At 43.6% G+C, this 21,530-nt stretch overlaps 1 protein-coding gene across 3 annotated transcripts in view; it reads left to right on the forward strand.

Annotated features, from left to right (window-relative positions):
* LOC137284441 (katanin-interacting protein-like) overlaps positions 1-21,530 on the forward strand; it is a 75,286-nt gene that overhangs the window by 49,512 nt on the left and 4,244 nt on the right. The window contains exons 17-37 of one of the 3 annotated variants that reach the window (XM_067816241.1): positions 443-560; positions 762-977; positions 1,951-2,073; positions 4,850-4,905; positions 5,270-5,360; positions 8,366-8,439; positions 8,758-8,907; positions 9,265-9,343; positions 9,501-9,645; positions 11,185-11,382; positions 14,748-14,885; positions 15,286-15,417; positions 16,443-16,557; positions 16,854-17,031; positions 17,279-17,444; positions 17,723-17,880; positions 18,001-18,056; positions 18,445-18,555; positions 18,778-18,917; positions 20,380-20,481; positions 21,062-21,222. In XM_067816241.1, coding sequence (XP_067672342.1) covers positions 443-560; positions 762-977; positions 1,951-2,073; positions 4,850-4,905; positions 5,270-5,360; positions 8,366-8,439; positions 8,758-8,907; positions 9,265-9,343; positions 9,501-9,645; positions 11,185-11,382; positions 14,748-14,885; positions 15,286-15,417; positions 16,443-16,557; positions 16,854-17,031; positions 17,279-17,444; positions 17,723-17,880; positions 18,001-18,056; positions 18,445-18,555; positions 18,778-18,917; positions 20,380-20,481; positions 21,062-21,222 — 2,707 coding nt within the window. Of the gene's footprint in view, positions 1-442; positions 561-761; positions 978-1,950; positions 2,074-4,849; positions 4,906-5,269; positions 5,418-8,365; positions 8,440-8,757; positions 8,908-9,264; positions 9,344-9,500; positions 9,646-11,184; positions 11,383-14,747; positions 14,886-15,285; positions 15,418-16,442; positions 16,558-16,853; positions 17,032-17,278; positions 17,445-17,722; positions 17,881-18,000; positions 18,057-18,444; positions 18,556-18,777; positions 18,918-20,379; positions 20,482-21,061; positions 21,223-21,530 lie in introns of all 3 variants that reach the window. The other 2 variants (XM_067816239.1, XM_067816240.1) reach the window with 2 other exon arrangements.

The following is a 21,530-nucleotide window of genomic DNA, read 5'->3' on the forward strand; positions in this document are numbered from 1 at the left end:
ATTATACAAACTTGTAGAGGTTATGAATTCTTTGAAGAGTGTTATCCTTGGGGTACGGCCACCCACCTCCCCACATTCTGTCTGTCTCATTCAGCATGAAAAGTAAGGTACGAGGTAGATGGCTAGAGTTACCTGCTCTTGGCTGTTGCAGGCCCAGTAAGGGGCCGTGTAGGGGTGGTCGCACAAGACAAAAACAAGTTTTTTTGTTTTGCAAAATATTCATTGAAATATTGTTACAATTGTCATAGGCACTTTAAAATGGACATTTTAATGCTATATATGTACCCCAAGGACAACATTCTTCAAAGAATTCATAGCCTCTACAGGTTTGAATAAATTTCCTCAACCTGAAGAATTTGATAATATTCCAGTGATTCCAGTTTTAGATGCTCAATACCTTGTGTAGCACGCATAGTGAGCACCAACTCTTGTTTTTCCCCAGATGGGTTAAGGATGCCTGAGAAGGGTCATGTCAAGACTCCGCGGAAGCCGAAACGACTGGCAGCCCGTCTAGATGGTCACAACTCTGAGACTGACACCTCCCAGTCTGTTGGTGACAGGTGAGAACCCAACTCCTCTTGTGACAAGTCTTGATTACATCCTTTATTTATTCCTTCATCTGTGAATACATTTGCTCTGGACATGGATATCCTAAAATAACGGTAATTTTCAGCTTTACTAATGGGTTTGATTTATGTTAATGAAATATTGTTCCGCAATGTTGTTACAGAGACTATAATAAGAATGTTATGTTCATATAGTCTGGGTCCAAAAAGTCCTCTGGGGCCTATTAGGAAGAACCCAAACATGTCTGCAGACCAACCCCCACCAGCCAGACCCAAGATCCTTGCACCGCTTGAGGATGGGCGGGGAGGGACCTCACCCTCACCCCGGAGGGCCTCACCTAGCAAAACCCCCCTCCCTCGAGACAGTGATGACACACCGATGCTACAGAAGCTGAAGGACATGAACATCAGGTAAGGTGGTGCTGCAGCTATAGGATGGCACACAGTGATGTCCTCCGACTGTATGCTGGCATTGTCGTGAACCCGTAGGTAGGTGATAGATGTGTAGCTGACAGTAGATATATCAAGGCAGTTTGTTGGATAGACTGTTTGTGTACAGTGCTCTGTTATCAAAGCTTAGCAAGGCCTGGTCACTGACCTGCGCTTTTGTTCTCATCCTGCACATCTCTTCTTCCTCCCTCTCACTCTCATGATCTCTTTTTCCTCCCACCTCTCTCTCGCGTTCTCCTTCCTCTCTCACTCTTTCCTTCCTCTCACTGTCTCCTTCCTCTCTTACTCTCATGATCTCTTTCCCTCCCCCCACTCTCTCACGTTCTCCTTCCTCTCTCACTCTTTCCTTCCTCTCACTGTCTCCTTCCTCTCTTTTACTCTCCTGATCTCTTTCCCTCCCATACCCGTGAAGGTCCCGGGGTAGAATAGGCCTTCAGCAACCCATGCTTGCCATAACAGGTGACTATGCTTGTCGTAAGAGGCGACTAACGGGATCGGGTGGTCAGACTAGCTGACTTGGTTGACACATGTCATCGGTTCCCAATTGCGCAGATCGATGCTCATGTTGTTGATCACTGGATTGTCTGGTCCAGACTCGATTATTTACAGACCGTCGCCATATAGCTGGAATATTGCTAAGTGCGACGTAAAACTAAACTCACTCACTCACTTTCCCTCCCATCCTCTTCTCCCTTCTTCAAGTCTTCCACTCTCCATTAATTCTTCCTACTACTCCCTCCCCTTTCTCTCCTTCCTTATTCTCGATGCCGTTTTCTTAATGTTTCTCTTACTTTCTCTCTCCTTCCATTTTCTCCTCCTTCCCAACTCCCCCTTATTTGCCATGCTTCCTTTAACTTCTTCTTCCCTTTCGTCCACTCACTCCTCTCCACTCCACAGACCCTGAGATAACAGCCTGTAGGTGCATCTGTTCCAGTGACGTCAGTGATGACCCATATAGCTCCCCTGATGAAGAGTCATCCCAGGTCAACCCAAGCATTCCACCTCCAGACCCCCGCAGACCAAAGTGGTTACATAACATGTTGCAACATGCAGACCAGTAATGCAGTGTGACTACAGATTTGTTGCAATTGGTTTAGTTTTCAGTTTGTGGTGGCTGTGTCTGCACGTCCCCACCCTTCAGCAGCTGGGTACTAACGTTCCCCTCAGTTGTCTCCCTTTGTTTAACAACCCTTGACAACACACTGAGCCAAGTTGCCTTTAGTTTGGAATCTCTTAACATACTAAGTCTTGACGTTACTCAGTGTTACATTATACTAACTCAACACTGTTTTTTGTATTTTTCCACACTGCTAACCAGTGAAAATAATTTTACAATATAAATCCCTCTATAGTTCGTCAAGTCATTGTTTGTTTCAGGTGTATTTTAGATTTGCTAATCAGAGCAACACCTCCGCTGTTCCTCAAACACTAGTGAGCCATGTCAGGCACTCTCTCTCATGGATCTCTCTTTGTTTTGTTAGTTGTTGTTTTAAACATATTTCATTCATGAGACAAGGATTGGGTACAAGTTATACAACTAGGAACACCCTCTTCGTAGTATTTACTGAATATTATTTACAGTCATTATACAAGATGGACAGACAAGAACAGAAAGATGGGAAAGAATGGAACAGTTTCAATAACTAGGAAGATTGACAAATATATGTTTGAACAATGTAACACTGTGTAAATAAGTCATCATGGTAGTTGTCTGTTGAGTATACAATTCACATTCAAATAGGTAAGGATAAGAATTTTCACAAACATTTCCACAAGTACAACTTGGGTTATCTCTTATACCATCACGGAAGAGATCATACTTCAATTGACTACACATGTAACATAGTTTCGTAAGGATACTAGTGATTCTCAGGTTATAGTCAAAGTATTTAGGGACAGTTTGATGTGTTACATCAGTGATATGCTTTTTCTCACTTCAACTTGAAGTTCATTCCACATTCTACTTGTGGATGGGAGATGCGAATTATACAAAAACTTAAATTGTGAGAAAGGAAGCGAGACGTCATCAGAATTATGAAGATTATAGTTACTTTAGATGCTACCTTCCAAGGAACATGATTAGTAAGATAGGATGGTGCCATATTATTCTGTAGTTTGTAAAAAAGTTTCCGCTATCTCGTGCATTCTGCTAAAGATTCCCAACCAGTTTCATAATATAGATGTTCATGATGAGTAAACCTGTTACAATTCTAGCTGCTTCTGAATGCAGTTGTTCTCATTTATTTGCTTGATACTGAGCACACCCATCCCATGCTTCACATGCATATTCAAAATGGGGTCTTATGAACATTTCATAAATTCTATTCAATATAGAGTGCAGTAATAAAAATTTGTGTTTACGTAGAGGAGATATCATTTTTGTTTTTACAGTATTATCAATGTGGTCAGACCATGTACGATCTTTTGAAAATGTTAATCCCAAATGTTTATGATAATTAACTGTTTTGACACGAACCCCGTTGAAGCATAAATCAAGTGCATCAACATTCTTATGTAAGGAGAAAATAATTGTCTCAGTTTTATCAGGATTATGTGTTATAAGCCACCACTTTGCCCAAGCTCACAGTCTTTCCAAGTTTGAATTCAGTTCTCGTTTAGTGAATATACGGTCATGAGAAGATAAGCCAAGAGAAGAATCATCAGCAAATCATTGTGTCAAGCAGTCTAAATTATCAGCAATATCATTGACATAAACAAGGCATTAGATATGACCGAGGACTGACCCTTGAGGGATACTAGCTTGTAAATACCTCAGCATGGATAGGGTCCCATGTACAAAGACACTTTGTGAACGATTACTTATGTAATCAGCAAGCCAATTTAAAAATGACGCATGAATTCCATATTTTTCTAGTTTCAACAATAAAGCCTTTTGCATCACACAGTCAAAAGCTTTAGAGACATGACAGAAAACCATAAAATAGTGTTGTTTATTGTCTAAAGCCTCACAGATTTGGTTGTATATTTCAATTGATTGATGGACAGTTATGACCAGAATGAAATCCTGATTGGTACTTATACAATAATTGATCTGAATGAAAATAGTTGCACAGATGTTTAAACATCACTCTCTCAAATACTTTGATCAAATACAACTGATCAAAGATATAGGTCTATAATTAGAAGACATTGAGCAGTCACTGTTTTGAAGTAAGGACATTACATTTGCTTCCTTCTTTCAGTTAGTTAGATGCTGAACATCACTTGACATGCAACATATGTCATATTTGGGATTTCACTTTCTTAGTAAAGTACAAATTCTAGTACTTTTTTCGGTTGAGTCCCATCGAGTCCCATCGTGGAAGTCGCGGTGGCTGAGCGGGCTAGGCGGCTGACTTTGTGTGCTGGCGATTAGGTGCCTGACTCTGAGGGTGCGGGTTCGAATCCCGGATGGGACTCAACCGAAAAAAGTACTAGAATTTGTACTTTACTAAGAAAGTGAAATCCCAAATATGACATATGTTGCATTTGACCACTTTCTAAATGGCATCGTGTAATCATATCACTTGACATGCCATGAATTGGCTGAAATATTGATGACAATGTTAGTCACTCACATGCTCCATCAAGTAGTTCATGATCATCTTGCTGTGACCGTCTTGTTGTGCAGCCATCTTGTGCTGCCACTGTACCAACTGATGACCACTAGTCACCTGACTCTGACAACTAATCATTCTTCCCCACTATTGCAAGGCATAGTAAACATGACGACACTGCCATGTGCACCCACATCATGCATCCATATGCCTTTAACATGTGTTCGTACATCAGCCACCACAATGTGCCCCAACATGAGCCTGTCTGTGTTGCAGTGAGTCGAAGAGGAAGAAGGACGTGCCCACCTGGCTGAATGCTGATGACGTAGAAGGTATGGCGCATGTTGTTGTCAAGCCAGGTTCTAGTCTCTGATGACGTAGAAGGTATGGCGCATGTTGTCAAGCCAGGTTCTAGTCTCTGATGACGTAGAAGGTATGGCGCATGTTGTTGTCAAGCCAGGTTCTAGTCTCTGATGACGTAGAAGGTATGGCGCATGTTGTTGTCAAGCCAGGTTCTAGTCTCTGATGGTCACTAAGCTTTTATTGGTCAGTTACTTCTGCTGTCATATCCTTCAGTGTGGGCATTTGTACAATCCAGTGGTGACCTACTGAACAGAACTAGATTGTGTTGTGTCTGTAATCTCTATGCAAGTAATGTTGAATAATGCAAGTTGTGACTTTCACTACTTGTTTCAGATCGCTTCAAGAGTCCTCCAGCCAGCAGGGCGGGGCATGTGGAGGGGAAGAGCCCCTCCCCCCAGCCGGGGAAGCTAGGGAAGAAGTCAAGGCAAGATGCTAGCGACCATGTTGTGTTGGAGGAGATGGGGGCGTGGCCACAAGCAGGGTAGACCATTTATCTAGATGCTGGTATAGGGAGCGGTGTCACTAACACAGTCTGGTCACAGCATGCATGCTAGATGTGCCCACCCACACTCAGGGGCACCTGCCCAGTGTTCAAACTTAAGTTAGAGCTGGGGTCCTGAAGTTATCTCCTCTAGTGTATCTTTGTGTTTGATGTAAGGTTACAAGAAGGACACCTTGAAGTGATGCTTAACTTGGAACACTGCCGGTGTTATGTGCTAGTGTGCATTGTTTGATTGTTTTGCACAAATGTTTGCTGTGCCATTCTAACTTTGTGTGGTGTTCTGGCTTTGAGTTGAGTGTTGTACCAGATGAAACTGGCCACCCCTGCACAGGAGAGATCCTCACAGCCCATTGATTGGACGATTCTACAGTGTATATACATTACTAAGTAGTGAATTCCTTGACTTCAAGTTCCACTGGAGGTATACACAGCTGTTTGTATTCAACATTGCATTTTCAACTCATTTGGGTAGCATGCAAACTAAACTGCCCGTTGGGCAGTAGAGGGTTTAGACATGTACTGTCCCAATTTAGCACAGGATGAACAGACATATTGCACAATGATTGTTGCTAGTTCAGTCTGTCCAAGGTAGGAAGGTTTGAATATTTGATACAGTCTGAGCCAGAACAAAGGTCCATTTGCAAATAATTGTGTGGGAACGAAGATTGTTGTCACATTAACAGAAGTTTACTGTATTTGAAGGACTACTGACACTAAAGACCTTGCTGCCAACTTGACTCAGAACGGCCTTGCTCACTGTCCTGTTGTGCTCACATTGCAGACTGTGTTGATAGGGAGTTAGTTCCCATTACTGTCACAGTATCTGCAAGTCACATTCTTACCCCACATTCTCTCTACTGACATTGTTCTTGGTGAGCACCTTGACCATATCCTTGGTTTCAACTAGATGATGTTCCAGGATAAAGTGGTTTCTCCAAGATGGTGTACCAAGACAAACTGTGTAACTTTCCTCCCAAAACCTGCTGAGAAATCCTATCACTGATACACTGCACAGAGTAGCAAGACACAACTCACACCACCTTCAGTCCCTCACCAAGAGCAGCAAGATGTCACCATTAATGCTTCACCCATCACAGGCCAGCATAAGTTGTGTTCAGCATGCATAGTTAGCAGTTTGGAGCTATTTGCTTTGGTACGATCTTCCCTGCCTGCCGCAGTGTTATCGGTTGGTGGTCTTTAGCTGATTATTGTTGGGCCTACAATGATAATGGTAAATCAATAACTGTGTGACATCTTCGCCCCATCATTCTGTCTTTCAGTCATTCTGACATGAATGGGGATGTTCTCTGATCTTGGGCAAGCTGTCACAAGAACGAAGATCTGAATTTTAAGACACATTGTCACACATTGAAACTTTGAGCCAAACAGCTTCCTAACTCATAATGCTTTCCATATATGGAATGTAAATGATTGCTCCATACATTGAAAACTGTTGCATGCAGTGTTGGCATTCAACTTGCCTAACATCACGTGTAACGTTACAGGATATCCGTAAAGAACATTCCAAGGGACAAAGGGTTCACTTGAAATAATGTTTGATCAGTAAAGGGTGCGAGAGTCGATTAAATGCAGCATTGCATCAATTCATTCAAACTTTTTAATTTCATGAGGTAATCTAAAAGTGTAATCTTTTTTATATAAATTATATGATAGCTTCACAGGGGGCTGATAGTATTAATCAGAGAAATGCCATATCGGTTTTTAGAGAATTGTGTAACAATAGTGCACCTTTAATAAGAATGATAGCACACATTACTGGGACACGCATACAATATCCTGTCTCATGACTAAGGGTGTCATGCAGCATACAGTACCGTCATGAGGTAAAGTAACATACAGTACTGTCATGAAGTAACATAACACACAGTGCTGTCATGAGGTAACATGTCATAGACTACTGAGTTAACATGACATGTGACACTTTCATGACTTTTAAGGCTGCCTTCTTGGTTGTACAAGTGAATCGATAAAGCTAGGTCTGTGTATGTGTGTGTGTGACCAGAACACACTATAGTGACCCCCAGCCTGTACCACGTCTTGGTACTGTCCTCCCCTGCTTGGTTCCATGGCTTGAATCCCCTGCTTGGCTCTGTGGTTTGGCTCCATGGCTTGGCTGTATGGTTTGAATCCATGGCTTGGCTCCATGGCTTGGCTCTGTGGCATTGCAGTATTGTTGTCAGTATATTCTTGTCTAGGAAAGAGTATTATCAGTAAATTTCATAAGCAATATTTACAGTCACAGTACCATCACTAGCAACCACAGTGAAGCCTTTCTACACTCATTAATGGAGTCATTTATCATATGCCAGCAAACCACAGGACTCACTATACCTGATGAAAGAGTTATGCACTGTTTGATTGGCTAACTATGCAGAAAGGAAACTCACTGACTTTTATAATGACTAAATTAATAAACAGAATGAAGTCAAGGCTCAGACCTTAGCAATTACATAAAAATTGATTACTGAAATCAGACTATCAGTCTTGTAAGGTTTCTAATGTTGAAAGATTTTATCTCATGACAGCAGTCGTTTATGATGTGAATCAGAGGTGGACATTTTGTAGTATATCCCAGGAGAGTATCAGGAGTGCTTATACATAAAGTCATGTGATTTTATTGTATCCAATGCTGTGAGTCTTGGACAAATGAGTGGAAGTCGTTCCTGTAAAATAGCACATCTGTTAATGAATATGTTCAAGAGGTTTTAATGCAAATTCAATGACCACCTCAGCTTCCATATTGCAAAAGCTGAATATGGTCTTTTTTGTAAGGTGTATTTGGTAGTATTTTGACCACCAGCACTGTGGATTGTGTCAAAATGTCTGAGCTATTAAAATACCTATGTAAACATGGCTCTAGAGCATTGTGTACCCATACTTGATGGATGTGGATGTCTTGTATACAGAGTGGACCACCTCAACACAGTCCTGGACAAAGATGACCACCGAAGTACAGCAGCTTCCCCATCTGCTGAGAGAGGTATGAGGTTCACACCACAAGTATGCAGATTTCAGAGCTACAACAAAGGATATATTGATGAATGTGAAGAAGTTTGTAAATACAAACACTACATAAAACGTTTCACCTTGACATTTTGTATGGTATTGCTTTGACATTTGTGACCTCACAGTCCTTCTCCAATTTTCTTTCAAAAAGTGGAAGCCAGTCACAACCCTGATCTGTAAGAAATTTATCTGCAGCAAAATAACTGGAGTTTGCATTGGTGAGTTGTTAGACTTTACATAAGCCTTTTGTTCATCCATCATCCCCAGTTCTCCATCTCTTTGTGTCGAGCAGCTGAGGCAGAGGACCAGGCCACGCCCATGACCAGGATACAGAACAATCGTGCCCGGTGGCGGGCGTCACACGACAACCTGGAAGAGGAGTGGGGATCTCTGTCTCTGTTCAACAAACAGCAGCGTGGCCGCTTGTCCATAGACATGGGGGGTAAGTGGCTGCACAAACATGGGGTCCCACCATCGTTCAGTAAGGGTCAGCTGTCATAGTCATGCTGATATTGATCTTTGGCCAATCCTCGTTTAAGTCACTCCCACATAAAGACACAGTGAAATGTTATCCCACCAAATGAACTTCCACTGTCCACAGTAGGAATATAGACACAACTCACAGTGTGATAAGAAATTATTTCTGTTGTCAGATGGAGCGATGGAGGAGTACTTGAGTGGCAAGACACAACACATGGTGTGATGAGAAATTATTTCTGTTGTCAGATGGAGCGATGGAGGAGTACTTGAGTGGCAAGACACAACACGTGGTGTGATGAGAAATTATTTCTGTTGTCAGATGGAGCGATGGAGGAGTACTTGAGTGGCATCAGGAAAGATACAGCCGGTGAAGCCGTCGCACAGGACGATGCTGATCTGTGAGTACATGCTGTTTGGAAGTATTACAGTTTGTCAGTGAGTAGAACCTGTTCATGTTGTGTGGGTTCCATGATGGAGACTTATATTGTGGTTTGACTGTTAAAGCAGGTATTCATGTGAACTGTTCTGAATTCAACCTGAATTTTCTGTTGCCAGGGACACAGATTTTGTTATCCCGGAGCTGCCCTATGGTCAGGAGCTGGTGTTGAACATCAAGACTACATGGGGAGACCGACACTATGTTGGCCTCACCGGCATCGACATCTTCTCCAGCAAGGGAGAACCTGTCACCATCAAACAGGTCAGGGTAGTACATGTCTCACTGTCACATGTCTCTATGTCTTTCAGTCACATGTCACTATGTCTCACTGTCACATGTCTCCATCTCTCCCAGTCACATGTCACTATGTCTCACTGTTACATCTCTCCCATATCTCACAGTCACATGTCTCTTTGTCTCACAGTCACATGTCTCTAGGTTTCACTGTCACATGTTTCATCTCTCACAGTCACATGTCTTCATCTCTCACAGTCACATCTCTGTCTCACAGTCACATGTCACTATGTCTCAGTCATATGTCTGTATGTGAGACAGTCACACGGTCACATGTCACTAGGTCTTACTGCCACATGTCTCCAACTCTCACAGCCACATGTCTCTTTGTCTCACAGTCACATGTCTCTTTGTCTCACAGTCACATGTCACTAAGTCTCACAGCCACATGTCTGCATCTCTCACAGTCACATGTCACTACGTTTCACAGCCACGTCTGCATCTCTCACAGCCACATGTCACTAAATCTCACAGTCACATATCACTAGGTCTCACAGCCACATGTCACTAAGTCTCACAGTCACATGTCACTAAGTCTCAGAGCCACATGTCTGCATCTGTCACAGCCACATGTCACTAAGTCTCACAGCCACATGTCACTAAGTCTCACAGCCACATGTCACTAAGTCTCACAGCCACATGTCACTAAATCTCACAGCCACATGTCTGCATCTGTCACAGCCACATGTCACTAAGTCTCACAGCCACATGTCACTAAGTCTCACAGCCACATGTCACTAAATCTCACAGCCACATGTCTGCATCTGTCACAGTCACATGTCACTAAGTCTCACAGCCACATGTCTCTAAGTCTCACAGCCACATGTCACTAAGTCTCACAGCCACATGTCTGCATCTGTCACAGTCACATGTCACTAAGTCTCACAGTCACATGTCACTAGGTCTCACAGTCACATGTCACTAAGTCTCACAGCCACATGTCTGCATCTGTCACAGTCACATGTCACTAAGTCTCACAGCCACATGTCACTAAGTCTCACAGCCACATGTCTGCATCTGTCACAGTCACATGTCACTAAGTCTCACAGTCACATGTCACTAGGTCTCACAGTCACATGTCACTAAGTCTCACAGCCACATGTCTGCATCTCTCACAGTCACATGTCACTAAGTCTCACAGCCACATGACTGCATCTCTCACAGTCACATGTCTCTTTGTCTCACGGTCATATGTCTCTATGTGAGACAGTCACACATTCACATGTCTCTATGTCAGATTTATCAGTTTGTCACAGTTACATTTATCAATGTCTGGCATAAATGGACTATTCACACCATACACACACTAGAATCATTGTTAATTGTGTTGAATTTTGAATTGTTATGATTCCTTATTTTAACCTTTCTTCCCACAAAGAAATATGCTGATGCTACTTAAAACCCCTGTCAATGTTACCTAATTTCTCCATCATCATCATCATCATCATCACCATCATCCATCAGTAATTCTGTAGCAGTAAAACCATTTCATCAATGATTCTTCAGATCTCAGCCAAACCGAAGGACATCAATGAGCTTCCTGATTACCACAAAGACCCTCGAGTCATCACCAACATCATCGATGGCATTAACAGGACACGGGACGATGTGCACATGTGGCTGGCACCATTCACCCCATCTGGTGACCACAAAGTGTTTATGATCTTTGAGAAACCCTGCAAGATTGCCATGATCAGAATCTGGGTAAGTCATCCTGTCTTGGATTGCTATAACATGTTCTATTCTTTTTCAGAAGAAATCCTCCTTGGGGTACATATAAGCATTTTTATGTCCATTAAATGTCCCTACGAAAATTGTAACTATTTTGATAATAAAATATTTACAAAACAAAAAGGGCACCCCAGGCCCCCTACAGCCAAGAGCAGGTATTTCCGGCCTTCTACCTGGCACCTCACTTTTCATGCTGTTGTTTGACTAGAAAGACATGCATGGTCTATTTAGATAGTCTTTGTGTTATCTACCTTCGGAATTATGAGTGAGAAAGAGTCAACTACTATATGTATGGTTCCTTTTCTTTCGCACAGGCATTAGTTGGAAATTTTTCCCTGAAATTTTCATTCATAAATTGTTGTAACTTTGCCGGTCAGGTCGTATCTTGCTGTCATGTGGCTGGCAAGATGTCGGCCTTTATGGCCTCTTTTTAGTGCAGGAAGTGTTTTGCTTATGTCTCACTTATTCCAGCAGGTTTCTTGTTAGTATGTTTTTACATGCTAAGATGTCTTAACCCATTTAACCCATTTGTTCTTGTTTCAGTCAAAATGGGTAAGTTGGTTCCAAGACTTTGTTTTCAAGCATTTATCCGCTTATACTTTAAAATAAAGTTGTTTAGCTGGATTAAATGTACTTTGGCAATTTATTATCGCCCTTGCGTTTATATTTTGAGGGTCACTGGCAACCTAACTGGTGGTTCCCGAACACCTGCTTGCCGCTTGTCTTGGTTCCGCTCAGTGCACCGGGGGTTCCTATTTCGGCAGCCGATCCCACAGAGTCTCGGCACGGGGTTCTTCGGTGAGCCAAGGGTAGGCCATTTGGACAACTTGGCTTATCACTCGGATCATCCCTGCGGCATGTATGCAAACATATCGCTGTAATACTGCCGCAGGTGGTCGTCCCTTCGGACGCCCCCAATCCTGCGGAGTTTCATCTTCCTGGTGAAGCGTTTACTCCATGCAGGGTAGCCAAGATCCAGCTGTGCACATTACCTTCACTTAGGAGTGAAGTCGTTTATACTATTCAGTATTCTGTCGGGTTGCAGCTTGCATTTTGATCTCCCGGAGCTAGTTTTGCGTGTGCGTCTGATTTGCCTGTGCGTCCCATTCAGCAAGTTGGCACAGCAGTAGTCCCACTCGGAGAGCTGAGAGAATAATCTAGCTACTCCCCAGTAGTTGATTCCCCACTTGCACTGGTGGACTGACATCTGAAACCTGTCCAAAGGTTTACCTCAGGCGACACCGGTGCCGTCGCTCAAAATTCAGACGGATGCCTTCCTCACATGGTGGGGGGGGTCCTGGGCGTACTCAGTGTTTGGCCTATGGCCCAAGCACGAGGCGTGTGGCGACTCCGGTGCCATCGCTCACAATTCAGACCGATCCCTTCCTCACAGGGTTGGGAAGCATCCTGGGCGAGCATGAGGTGACCTTACGCATCACATATGCTAGAATTGAGAGCAGTCAGGTTGGTGTTCGAACACTTCGTGGATCAGGTTCAAAGCATTTCGTCTGGAAATGGACAGCCTGTCTATCTCCCTGGGGTGGACAACGTGCGTGCAGATGCGCTATCACAATGTGTTCCGGCTTAAGTCGCTTCTACTATTCGACGTTACTCCACGGCTATTTCAGCCTTCCACATACCCCTTGAGGGTGCCTTGTTGGGACAAGACCCTCTAGCACAGTGTTATCTTGCAGGCGTGGACAGACTGCATCCGGTCGTTAGACAGACAAGTCTTCTATGGGATTTGTCTAGAGTATTGGAATGGTGCCCACTCCTCTCGTTTATGACTTGGCCAACCTGTCGTTACAACTGTTAAGTTGGAAAATGGCTTTTTAAGTGGCGGTAACATCTGGTAGACATGTTAGCGATTTACACATCACCATCTTCAGACCTGGAAGTTACTGTGTTCCATAAGGATACGCTCATCGGATTCATACTGACCAAAGATCGATCATTAGCTTCATGTGACTGCGCTACCTGTGTTTATGCTGCCTGCGTCGTCTGATAATACATACCGTAAGGCTCATGTATTAGACGTTAGGAAAACTCTTAAAGTTTATATTAAGAGAACAGCCATACTCCGTAAGGAGAAACAGCTATTTTGCTGTTATGGTGGCGGCAAAGCTGGCTATCCGGCTAACACACAGACTGTATCCCGATTGTATTCGCAGGCTGTATGGCCTATATGCATAAAGGCTTATGTCCCCAAGAGGGGTTGAAAGCTCACTCGGTGAGAGCAGTGGCCTCATCAGAATCATATGCCGCGGCTCTGCCCATTCAGGGGATCTGCTCAGAGGCTATTTGGAGTCGTCTGAGCACGATTATCCGTCATTATTAACTGGACAGACACTCATGAGAGCATGCTCGGTTCGGTTAGTCAGTTCTCTGCAGTGGAGAGAATAGCTCTGCTCAAGCAGATTTACCTTTGTCAGATGACTATATCTGTTTGCACTCAGTGGTGGGTGACTATCCATTCCCATTTTATCGTATATGGTATATGGTGATGGTTTTTTAGTCCCGCCCACTTTGGCTAGATGCCTTACTTTCCTTTCCATTTACCCGCTTTGCTTGCTAATGCGGTATGGACTGGGTTCAGTTTGGTGAGTTTCCCGTACGTCCAGGTCTCCAAACTTTGATTTGAGTGGGCGGGGTTTGTCATTTGGGATTTCCCAAATTCTAGCCAATTGGCATATAAGCTTTGATGAGCGAGTCCTCAGCTTTGTCAAGCAGGTCCTCTGCTTTGTCATGCCCCCACCTTGATTGACATCAGCGGTCAGGTGACCAGGTTGCTGCCTTTTCTATTTCCGTGTGTTGTAGATTTGCACTTTGATTGAATGGACTGTGCTGTCAGACAGAATACCACTCCCAATTGTTTAGCTTCGGGAGTCTGTTTAATGCTTATATGTACCCCAAGGAGGACTTCTTCTGAAAAAGAATTATTCAAACCTGTAGAGGTTATGAATTCTTTGAAGAATGTCCTCCTTGGGGTACGGCCACCCGCCTCCCCTCATTCTGTCTGATACGTTCAGCATGAAAAGTGAGGGGCAAGGTAGACGGCCAGAGTTACCTGCTCTTGGCTGTAGGGAGCCTGGAGGGCCCTGTAAAGGTGCTCCCACAAGACAAAAACAAGTTTTTTTGTTTTGTAAATATTTTATTATCAAAATAGTTGCAACTGTCATATGGATTTTTAATGGACATAAAAATGCTTATATGTACCCCAGGGAGGACATTCTTCAAAGAATTGGAAACCTCTACAGGTTTGTCTAAATTTATTGAATTAAAAGTGAAAAAGGGCAAAATAAGTTATGAGTTACTTTAGATATTTCTGTCCTGTGTAGAACTACAACAAGTCCCGCATCCATTCCTACCGGGGTGCGAAGGATGTGACAATGACCCTGGACAAGCAGCTTGTGTTCAAGGGAGAGATTGCACGGGCATGTGGCGGCGTGGAGGGGGGAACAGAGGCCTTCGGAGATGTGAGTATAAAAATGCAACTCAGTTCCCCATGGCAGACATTGGTGATCTGCAGGTCCAGATCTCTGTTTTGCTTGTTATAAGACACAGCAAACATGGATCATGTGGTTTGGTTACCTTGGTTACAATACTGGGCATACCATGTTGATTTGGTCTTGATCACTGTTTTAGTCCCCTGTTGGCTTTGCTCAAATTCATCATTTACCAGTCGCGGCAATATGTTTAGGATGTTGCTGATTCTCTGTTAGTTACAGCATGAGCATTTAGTTTGTTGTGTTAAGCTGTGGCACATGCCATTAAGGTGGAGTGGCTATATGTAAGGTGGCTGTCAGAGCAGCAACCTGCTGTTAGGTTGTAAGGTGATCAATCCCCTACAGGTAACAACGGTCTGATATATTCCAGACAATTCTGTTCACAATGGATGAGGGAATCCTGGAGGAGGTGTCAAAAAATGACGAGGCATACGATGGAGACATGCTCAGTGATGACGAGGAAGATGTCCCCTTCGAGAGGCCCAGCACTGCAGACAATGATGTGAGCACCATTACCACTAGCTAGGACATCAGCTACATAGTCCTCTGTCAGTGGCATTACCACTAGCTAGGACATCAGCTGCATAGTTCTCTGTCAGTGGCATTACCACTAGCTAGGACATCAGCTACATAGTCCTCTGTCAGTGGCATTACCACTAGCTAGGACATCAGCTGCATAGTTCTCTCTCTGTCAGTGGCATTACCACTAGCTAGGACATCAGCTGCATAGTTCTCTGTCAGTGGCATTACCACTAGCTAGGACATCAGCTACATAGTCCTCTGTCAGTGGCATTACCACTAGCTAGGACATCAGCTGCATAGTCCTCTGTCAGTGGCATTACCACTAGCTAGGACATCAGCTGCATAGTTCTCTGTCAGTGGCATTACCACTAGCAAGGACACCAGCTGCATAGTTCTCTGTCAGTGGCATTACCACTAGCTAGGACATCAGCTGCATAGTCCTCTGTCAGTGGCATTACCACTAGCTAGGACATCAGCTGCATAGTCCTCTGTCAGTGGCATTACCACTAGCTAGGACATCAGCTACATAGTCCTCTGTCAGTGGCATTACCACTAGCTAGGACATCAGCTGCATAGTCCTCTGTCAGTGGCATTACCACTAGCTAGGACATCAGCTACATAGTCCTCTGTCAGTGGCATTACATATGTAAACAATACTTATGTAGTAAATCAGGTTTCAAGGTTTGTTGGCATCATATCAATGTTTGTGGCCACCACTGAGTTGGCTCATGTCTACAACCTGCTTTACTTGAGTGTTTTCTCTTGCGTGAAGCTGATGGTCATGGCCAAATACTTTCTCAAGCAGGGTTAAACTCTCTGTCTCCTCCTGACAGGCGCGAAGGACATGGATCTGGTGAATTGCCTGGTGACAAATACCAACTTATATCTGCTCACTTTGGAGAAATACAATAAAAACATAGGATAGACTGAAAAATGAAACATTCAAGTTGGGTCTTTTTGGTAAGACTGTTGTTGCCTCGTGACAATCTTTGCTCTGCTGTACAGGAGCGGCCGTTCACACGGGCAGCAGGAGGCCTCCTCAAGCAGCAACAGACTACTCCAAGACCGACCACAAGCATGGTCACCTACGATGGAGATCTGGTTGTCTACAAGACCAAAAGTAAGTTACAAGCTCTCTATTTCCTGTCAGTCTGCACAATATAGTAGACTATCCACAATTCTAAATATAATGTGACTATTTATATACTGAAGCTGCAGGGTGAGAACTTGACATCACTGTTCACTACATGTGATTCTCATAGTGTATATATACTGAAGTTGCAGGGCTAGAACTCGACATCAGTGTTCACTACATGTGATTCTCGTAGTATGTATATTCTGATGTTGCAGGGCTAGAATTCGACATCACTGTTTGCTACATGTGGTTCTCATACTGTATATACTCTGATGTTGCAGGGTTAGAACTCGACTTCACTACCACTTGGGGAGACATGCACTACCTGGGTTTGTCTGGCCTGGAGATTGCAGACAAGGACGGGGAACCGATTCCGCTAAAGATGTCCATGGTGGATGCCAACCCCCGGGATCTGCACTGTCTGTCTGGACATGAACGGGATGACCGGACGTTGGACAAGTAGGTCTCGAGTCTGAGTAATAAGTCACTACTGGCTTGTAGTGGATATGGGAGCATGTCCTCTACATCGCTCAATACATTGCCTCATCGGCTGCTGACAGTGTTTACATTAATCTCAAGTTGGCCTTATGATCCCAGATACTGTAATGATGGACTAAAATTTTGAAACAAACACTGACCAAAATGTCAGGTAATTAGAGGTTGGAATGCGGGAGGCCTGTTCAGCAGTCTCTGTTTGTGGTTGCAGACTGATCAATGGCAACAACATCACCCTGTCTGACGAGAACATGTGGCTAATCCCCTTCACACCAGGAAACAGCCACACCGTCACCATCAACTTTGACCAGCAGGTGCTTGTGTCAGCCATCCGCATCTGGAACTATAACAAGACACCTGAGGACACTTACAGAGGTGTAAGTAAGGGCTTACGAGTAGTACTGGAGGAGACCAGAAGGTTCAGTACTAGGGGAGACCAGAGGGGGCAGTATTTGGACTGGCAGAGACCAGAAGGGAACGGGTAGTACTGGAGGAGACCAGAGGGGGCAGTACTGGAGGAGACCAGCAGGGAGGGTGCAGTACTTAACACATAGGACTTAAAGTTGAACTGGATGTTTGTTGAACAATGTGGGGAGGACTTCATGGGTCCCAGTTGTCAGGCAAGAGGTTAATCCATGCCATCCTTTGTGTCTAGGCCAAAGTGATGCATGTCAGGATCAATGGGAAGCAGGTGTCTCCTGATGAGGGCTACTTACTGAGGAAGGGTCCCGGAAACTGTCACTTTGACTTTGCTCAGGAAGTCAGCCTGTCCACTTCACACAGGCCCCAGAACAGCTACCCACAGTCCTGCAGGTGAGTATTAGACTGGCATTAGGTGTACTGCTAGATGGACCATAAGTTAATGTAGTTATATAATGATGACAATGATGTAAACAGTATTCCTCCACTTATCCTATGCTGTTTTGTCTCCAGCACTGCCGGCGTGGACTCCAGTATATCGTATGAGGTGGTGCAGATGCCTTGTGGATGTATCCTTCAGCAGAAAGTGTCTTAGTACTAATAGGACTCATTGTGTGACATGTCCACTTATGTCCTTGAAAGAAAATGTCAGACATTCTTGAAAGGGTGTTTGATGAATGTGAGATGTCCATCGAAGTGTGTTGGTTAATGTGGTTGCTATGTAGGAGATGTCCTTGAATGGGTGCTGGTTCCCATTGTTGATCATTATTAGACATCCTTCAAAGATAGTTGGTTGCTATTGATGAAGAGGGTCTCATTAATTGACAACCTTTGACTTCTAAATGCCACTGAAAAAAGAATATGAAAAGGTTCGTGCAACAGACAGATGATCCATCTCCATTACCTACCTAATCTCTCTCCTCTAGGCTCAGTGCACGTTTTCTTTGACCTGCTCAGTCATCTACCAGCTGCAGCTGTTCACAACATGGGGAGACCAGTACTATGTCGGCCTCAACGGCATCCAGGTGTATGACTCCTGCTTCAACATCATACAGCTCACTGACAACAGTAAGTCAGAAACACAAACACCTCACCAACAAAATTTTATCAGTGAGTTGTGACAATGATACATACAGCTCACCAACAACAGTAAGTTAATGACACGTACAGTTCACCAACAACGGCAGTTCAGCTACACAAACAGCTCACCAACAACAGTAAGTCATCTACACCTTCAACTCTCCCATGTATACAAAGCTGTGGGTTTGAGACAGTTCTGGTTCATTTCAGATATTTCTGCCTTTCCTGAGAGCTGCAATGTCCTGGACAACATCAACAATGATGTGCGTACACCCGATAAGCTGATCGACGGTCAGAATGACACAACAGATGGGAAACACATGTGGCTGGCTCCTGTACTTCCCTCAATAGTGAGTATACACTGCAGTGAGCTGGCATCATGATGAGTCAGATTGCTGACAGTTGTTGAATCAACACATCAAAACCTGAGTACAGGGGCTAGCAGACAATCTACAGCATTCCAATCACTTAATGCCGCAGTTTTCACCCTCAGGATCAGATATTGAATATTTGTGGTGAAGAAAGATTTGGACTTGGATTTTGGTTCAGTGCTTCAAAAATGCTTCTGTTCTCTGAAAGCAGGATGCAAAAAGTTTTATTAAGGAATTTCAAACCGTCCAACTTGCACAAAGTTTAAAGTTTGGGACTAGAAGATAAAACAAAATATACATTGATGTTATTGTTGTTGCTCTTGGGGGAGCAGCAGTAGTATACAGAATGGGGGTACAAGACCACAGAGCAAAATCCCTATGTATTTTATAAAGGGATTTCCAAAAAGAAGAGGTACAGCAGCATTTGAGCATATCTTAGAGACAATCTCTCCGTTTTTCATTTTGCTTTTCATGACCGTGAGTCAAAATGACTCGTTACAACTTGAAACACTGAGTCAAATTTGATCAAATGGAGTCAGTATAGATTGCTTTGAACCTTTGGGGAAAAAGAGTTTGAAGTTTTACATGTATCATGAACTTTATACGTATTAGCATTATGTCAACTGCACTTCCTTTTGAGTCGTGAGTAGACACAATATAATTGTGATTTCTGTGAATAATACAGATGCGATAGAAGTTATTATTATTGGTAGTGTTGTCAGTTGTCTTGAGGTCTGACTTGGGAATTCACTATTCAGTTTTGTATTTGGAAAAATTATCGGCAACAATCGCTTATGAACTTAAGCAATTTATTGTCACATTGGGAAAGGGTAACTAATAATTTTTTTTATTGTAATTGGTTATCTAATTGTGTGGAAGGAAGGATTCAAGATACTAAATAGTTTGAAAGTGTGTATTTGATATTCTGAGTCAGCTAGAAATTATTTTGTTACGCTCAATGCCATATTTATTGTACCTTGTGATCACAACAAACAGGCATGTGTGTTTCACCTCCATGTGTCCATGTGTGTACAACTTCCACTTATCATATTCATGTGGCCCGATCACTCCAGGATTGTTTCTGTCGGTCGAACAGCAAGATGCGGGAACACTTCTCCAGCAGGGTCTCGAAGACTTCAACTGTGTCTGGCTTGCCCTGAATTCGTGTGTATTGGGCTTGCAATATGTGGTATTTCCTCTTCTTATCCCAACCGGACAAACAACCCAATCGGATCTCGGCATAGGCTAGGCGCAATAGTTTGGTTCCCGGCATTGTTCTCTGCCTGTGTACCTGCATGTCTCTAAATGGGGTGCACCTTGTCTTGGGGTTGGGTCCAAAAGTATCTGCATACAATTTGTAAAAGTATTTGCTTTGCAGTCCCATACCCCCATTCTGTATACTACTGCAGATAATCTGACATTACCCCTCTCTTATCAATAGGTGAACCGGGTTTACATCATATTTGACCAGCCCACAACCATCTCCATGATCAAGATATGGAACTACAGCAAAACACCTAACAGAGGCGTCAAGGACTTTGGGGTGAGTTGTGTGAATGGTCATGTGATCACATCTAACAGATGCATCAAGGACTTTGGGGTGACTTCTGTGAACGGTCATGTGATCACACATAACACAGGCGTCAAAGCCTTTGGGGGGAGCTGTGTGAACGGTCCAGTGACTACACCTAATAGGGGCAACAAGGACTTAGGGGGAAGAATTGTGTGAATGTTCCTGTGATCGGTTGACCACATTTTTATACAGAAATAAGTGTGCACCATACAAAGGAAGACACAGTCAGCATAGGACACTGAGGCAAACATGTTCCAAGGAGTATGTCGACATTTGGCAATGACTGTTGATTGACTCTTTTTTGTCGTTGTTTTAAACCTGTCCCTAATTAGTGCTGCTCCCCACCCTTTCCTGGAGTAAACTAATAAAGAGTCCCTTTCAGATTTTAATTAGTTGAGTAGGTGGGGTGCTAAACGCAATGAATATGATACTCTGACATTGTAACAGAGTCAAAGGAATGATTTCTGTGTGTATGGGGCCTATCCAAAATATTCTGTGTGGTTGACTGTTATTGAGAGATTTACAATAACCCCTGCATCCCTGGTGACAGTTGCTAGTGGACGACCTGCTCGTGTACAATGGACGGCTCCAGGCAGTTACAACAGGCGCCCGCGGCATCCTGCCCCACTGCCAGGGTCCTCAACAGTACCACACAGTGCTCTTCACAGATAACAAGGAAATACTCAAGAGGGAAAAGAACACAATTATCAGGTGAGTCTGTCAGCCGCAGTAGCAGCAGCCAAGAGATCTGGATTAAGATTGAAGGATTTTTAAAGAGGTCTTTACACACTGTTTATATGCGATCTTGATGAATACCTAGATGCATGTACTATTAAAATACAGTTGTAAACAGTAAAATTTCATTATGCAGCTTCTATTGTGACTCTAAAACGCACCTCCCCCAAAAGCATTTTGCCATTTCAGAAGATAATGAGGTAGGCGGTCACGTGGTTGCATGACCTCATACGCGAGAGTCAATACATCAACACACGGATAACACAGTGATGCAGAACCTGTTC

Source organism: Haliotis asinina, chromosome 5 (genome assembly GCF_037392515.1).
Source record: "Haliotis asinina isolate JCU_RB_2024 chromosome 5, JCU_Hal_asi_v2, whole genome shotgun sequence".
Taxonomy (NCBI): Eukaryota; Metazoa; Mollusca; class Gastropoda; order Lepetellida; family Haliotidae; genus Haliotis; species Haliotis asinina.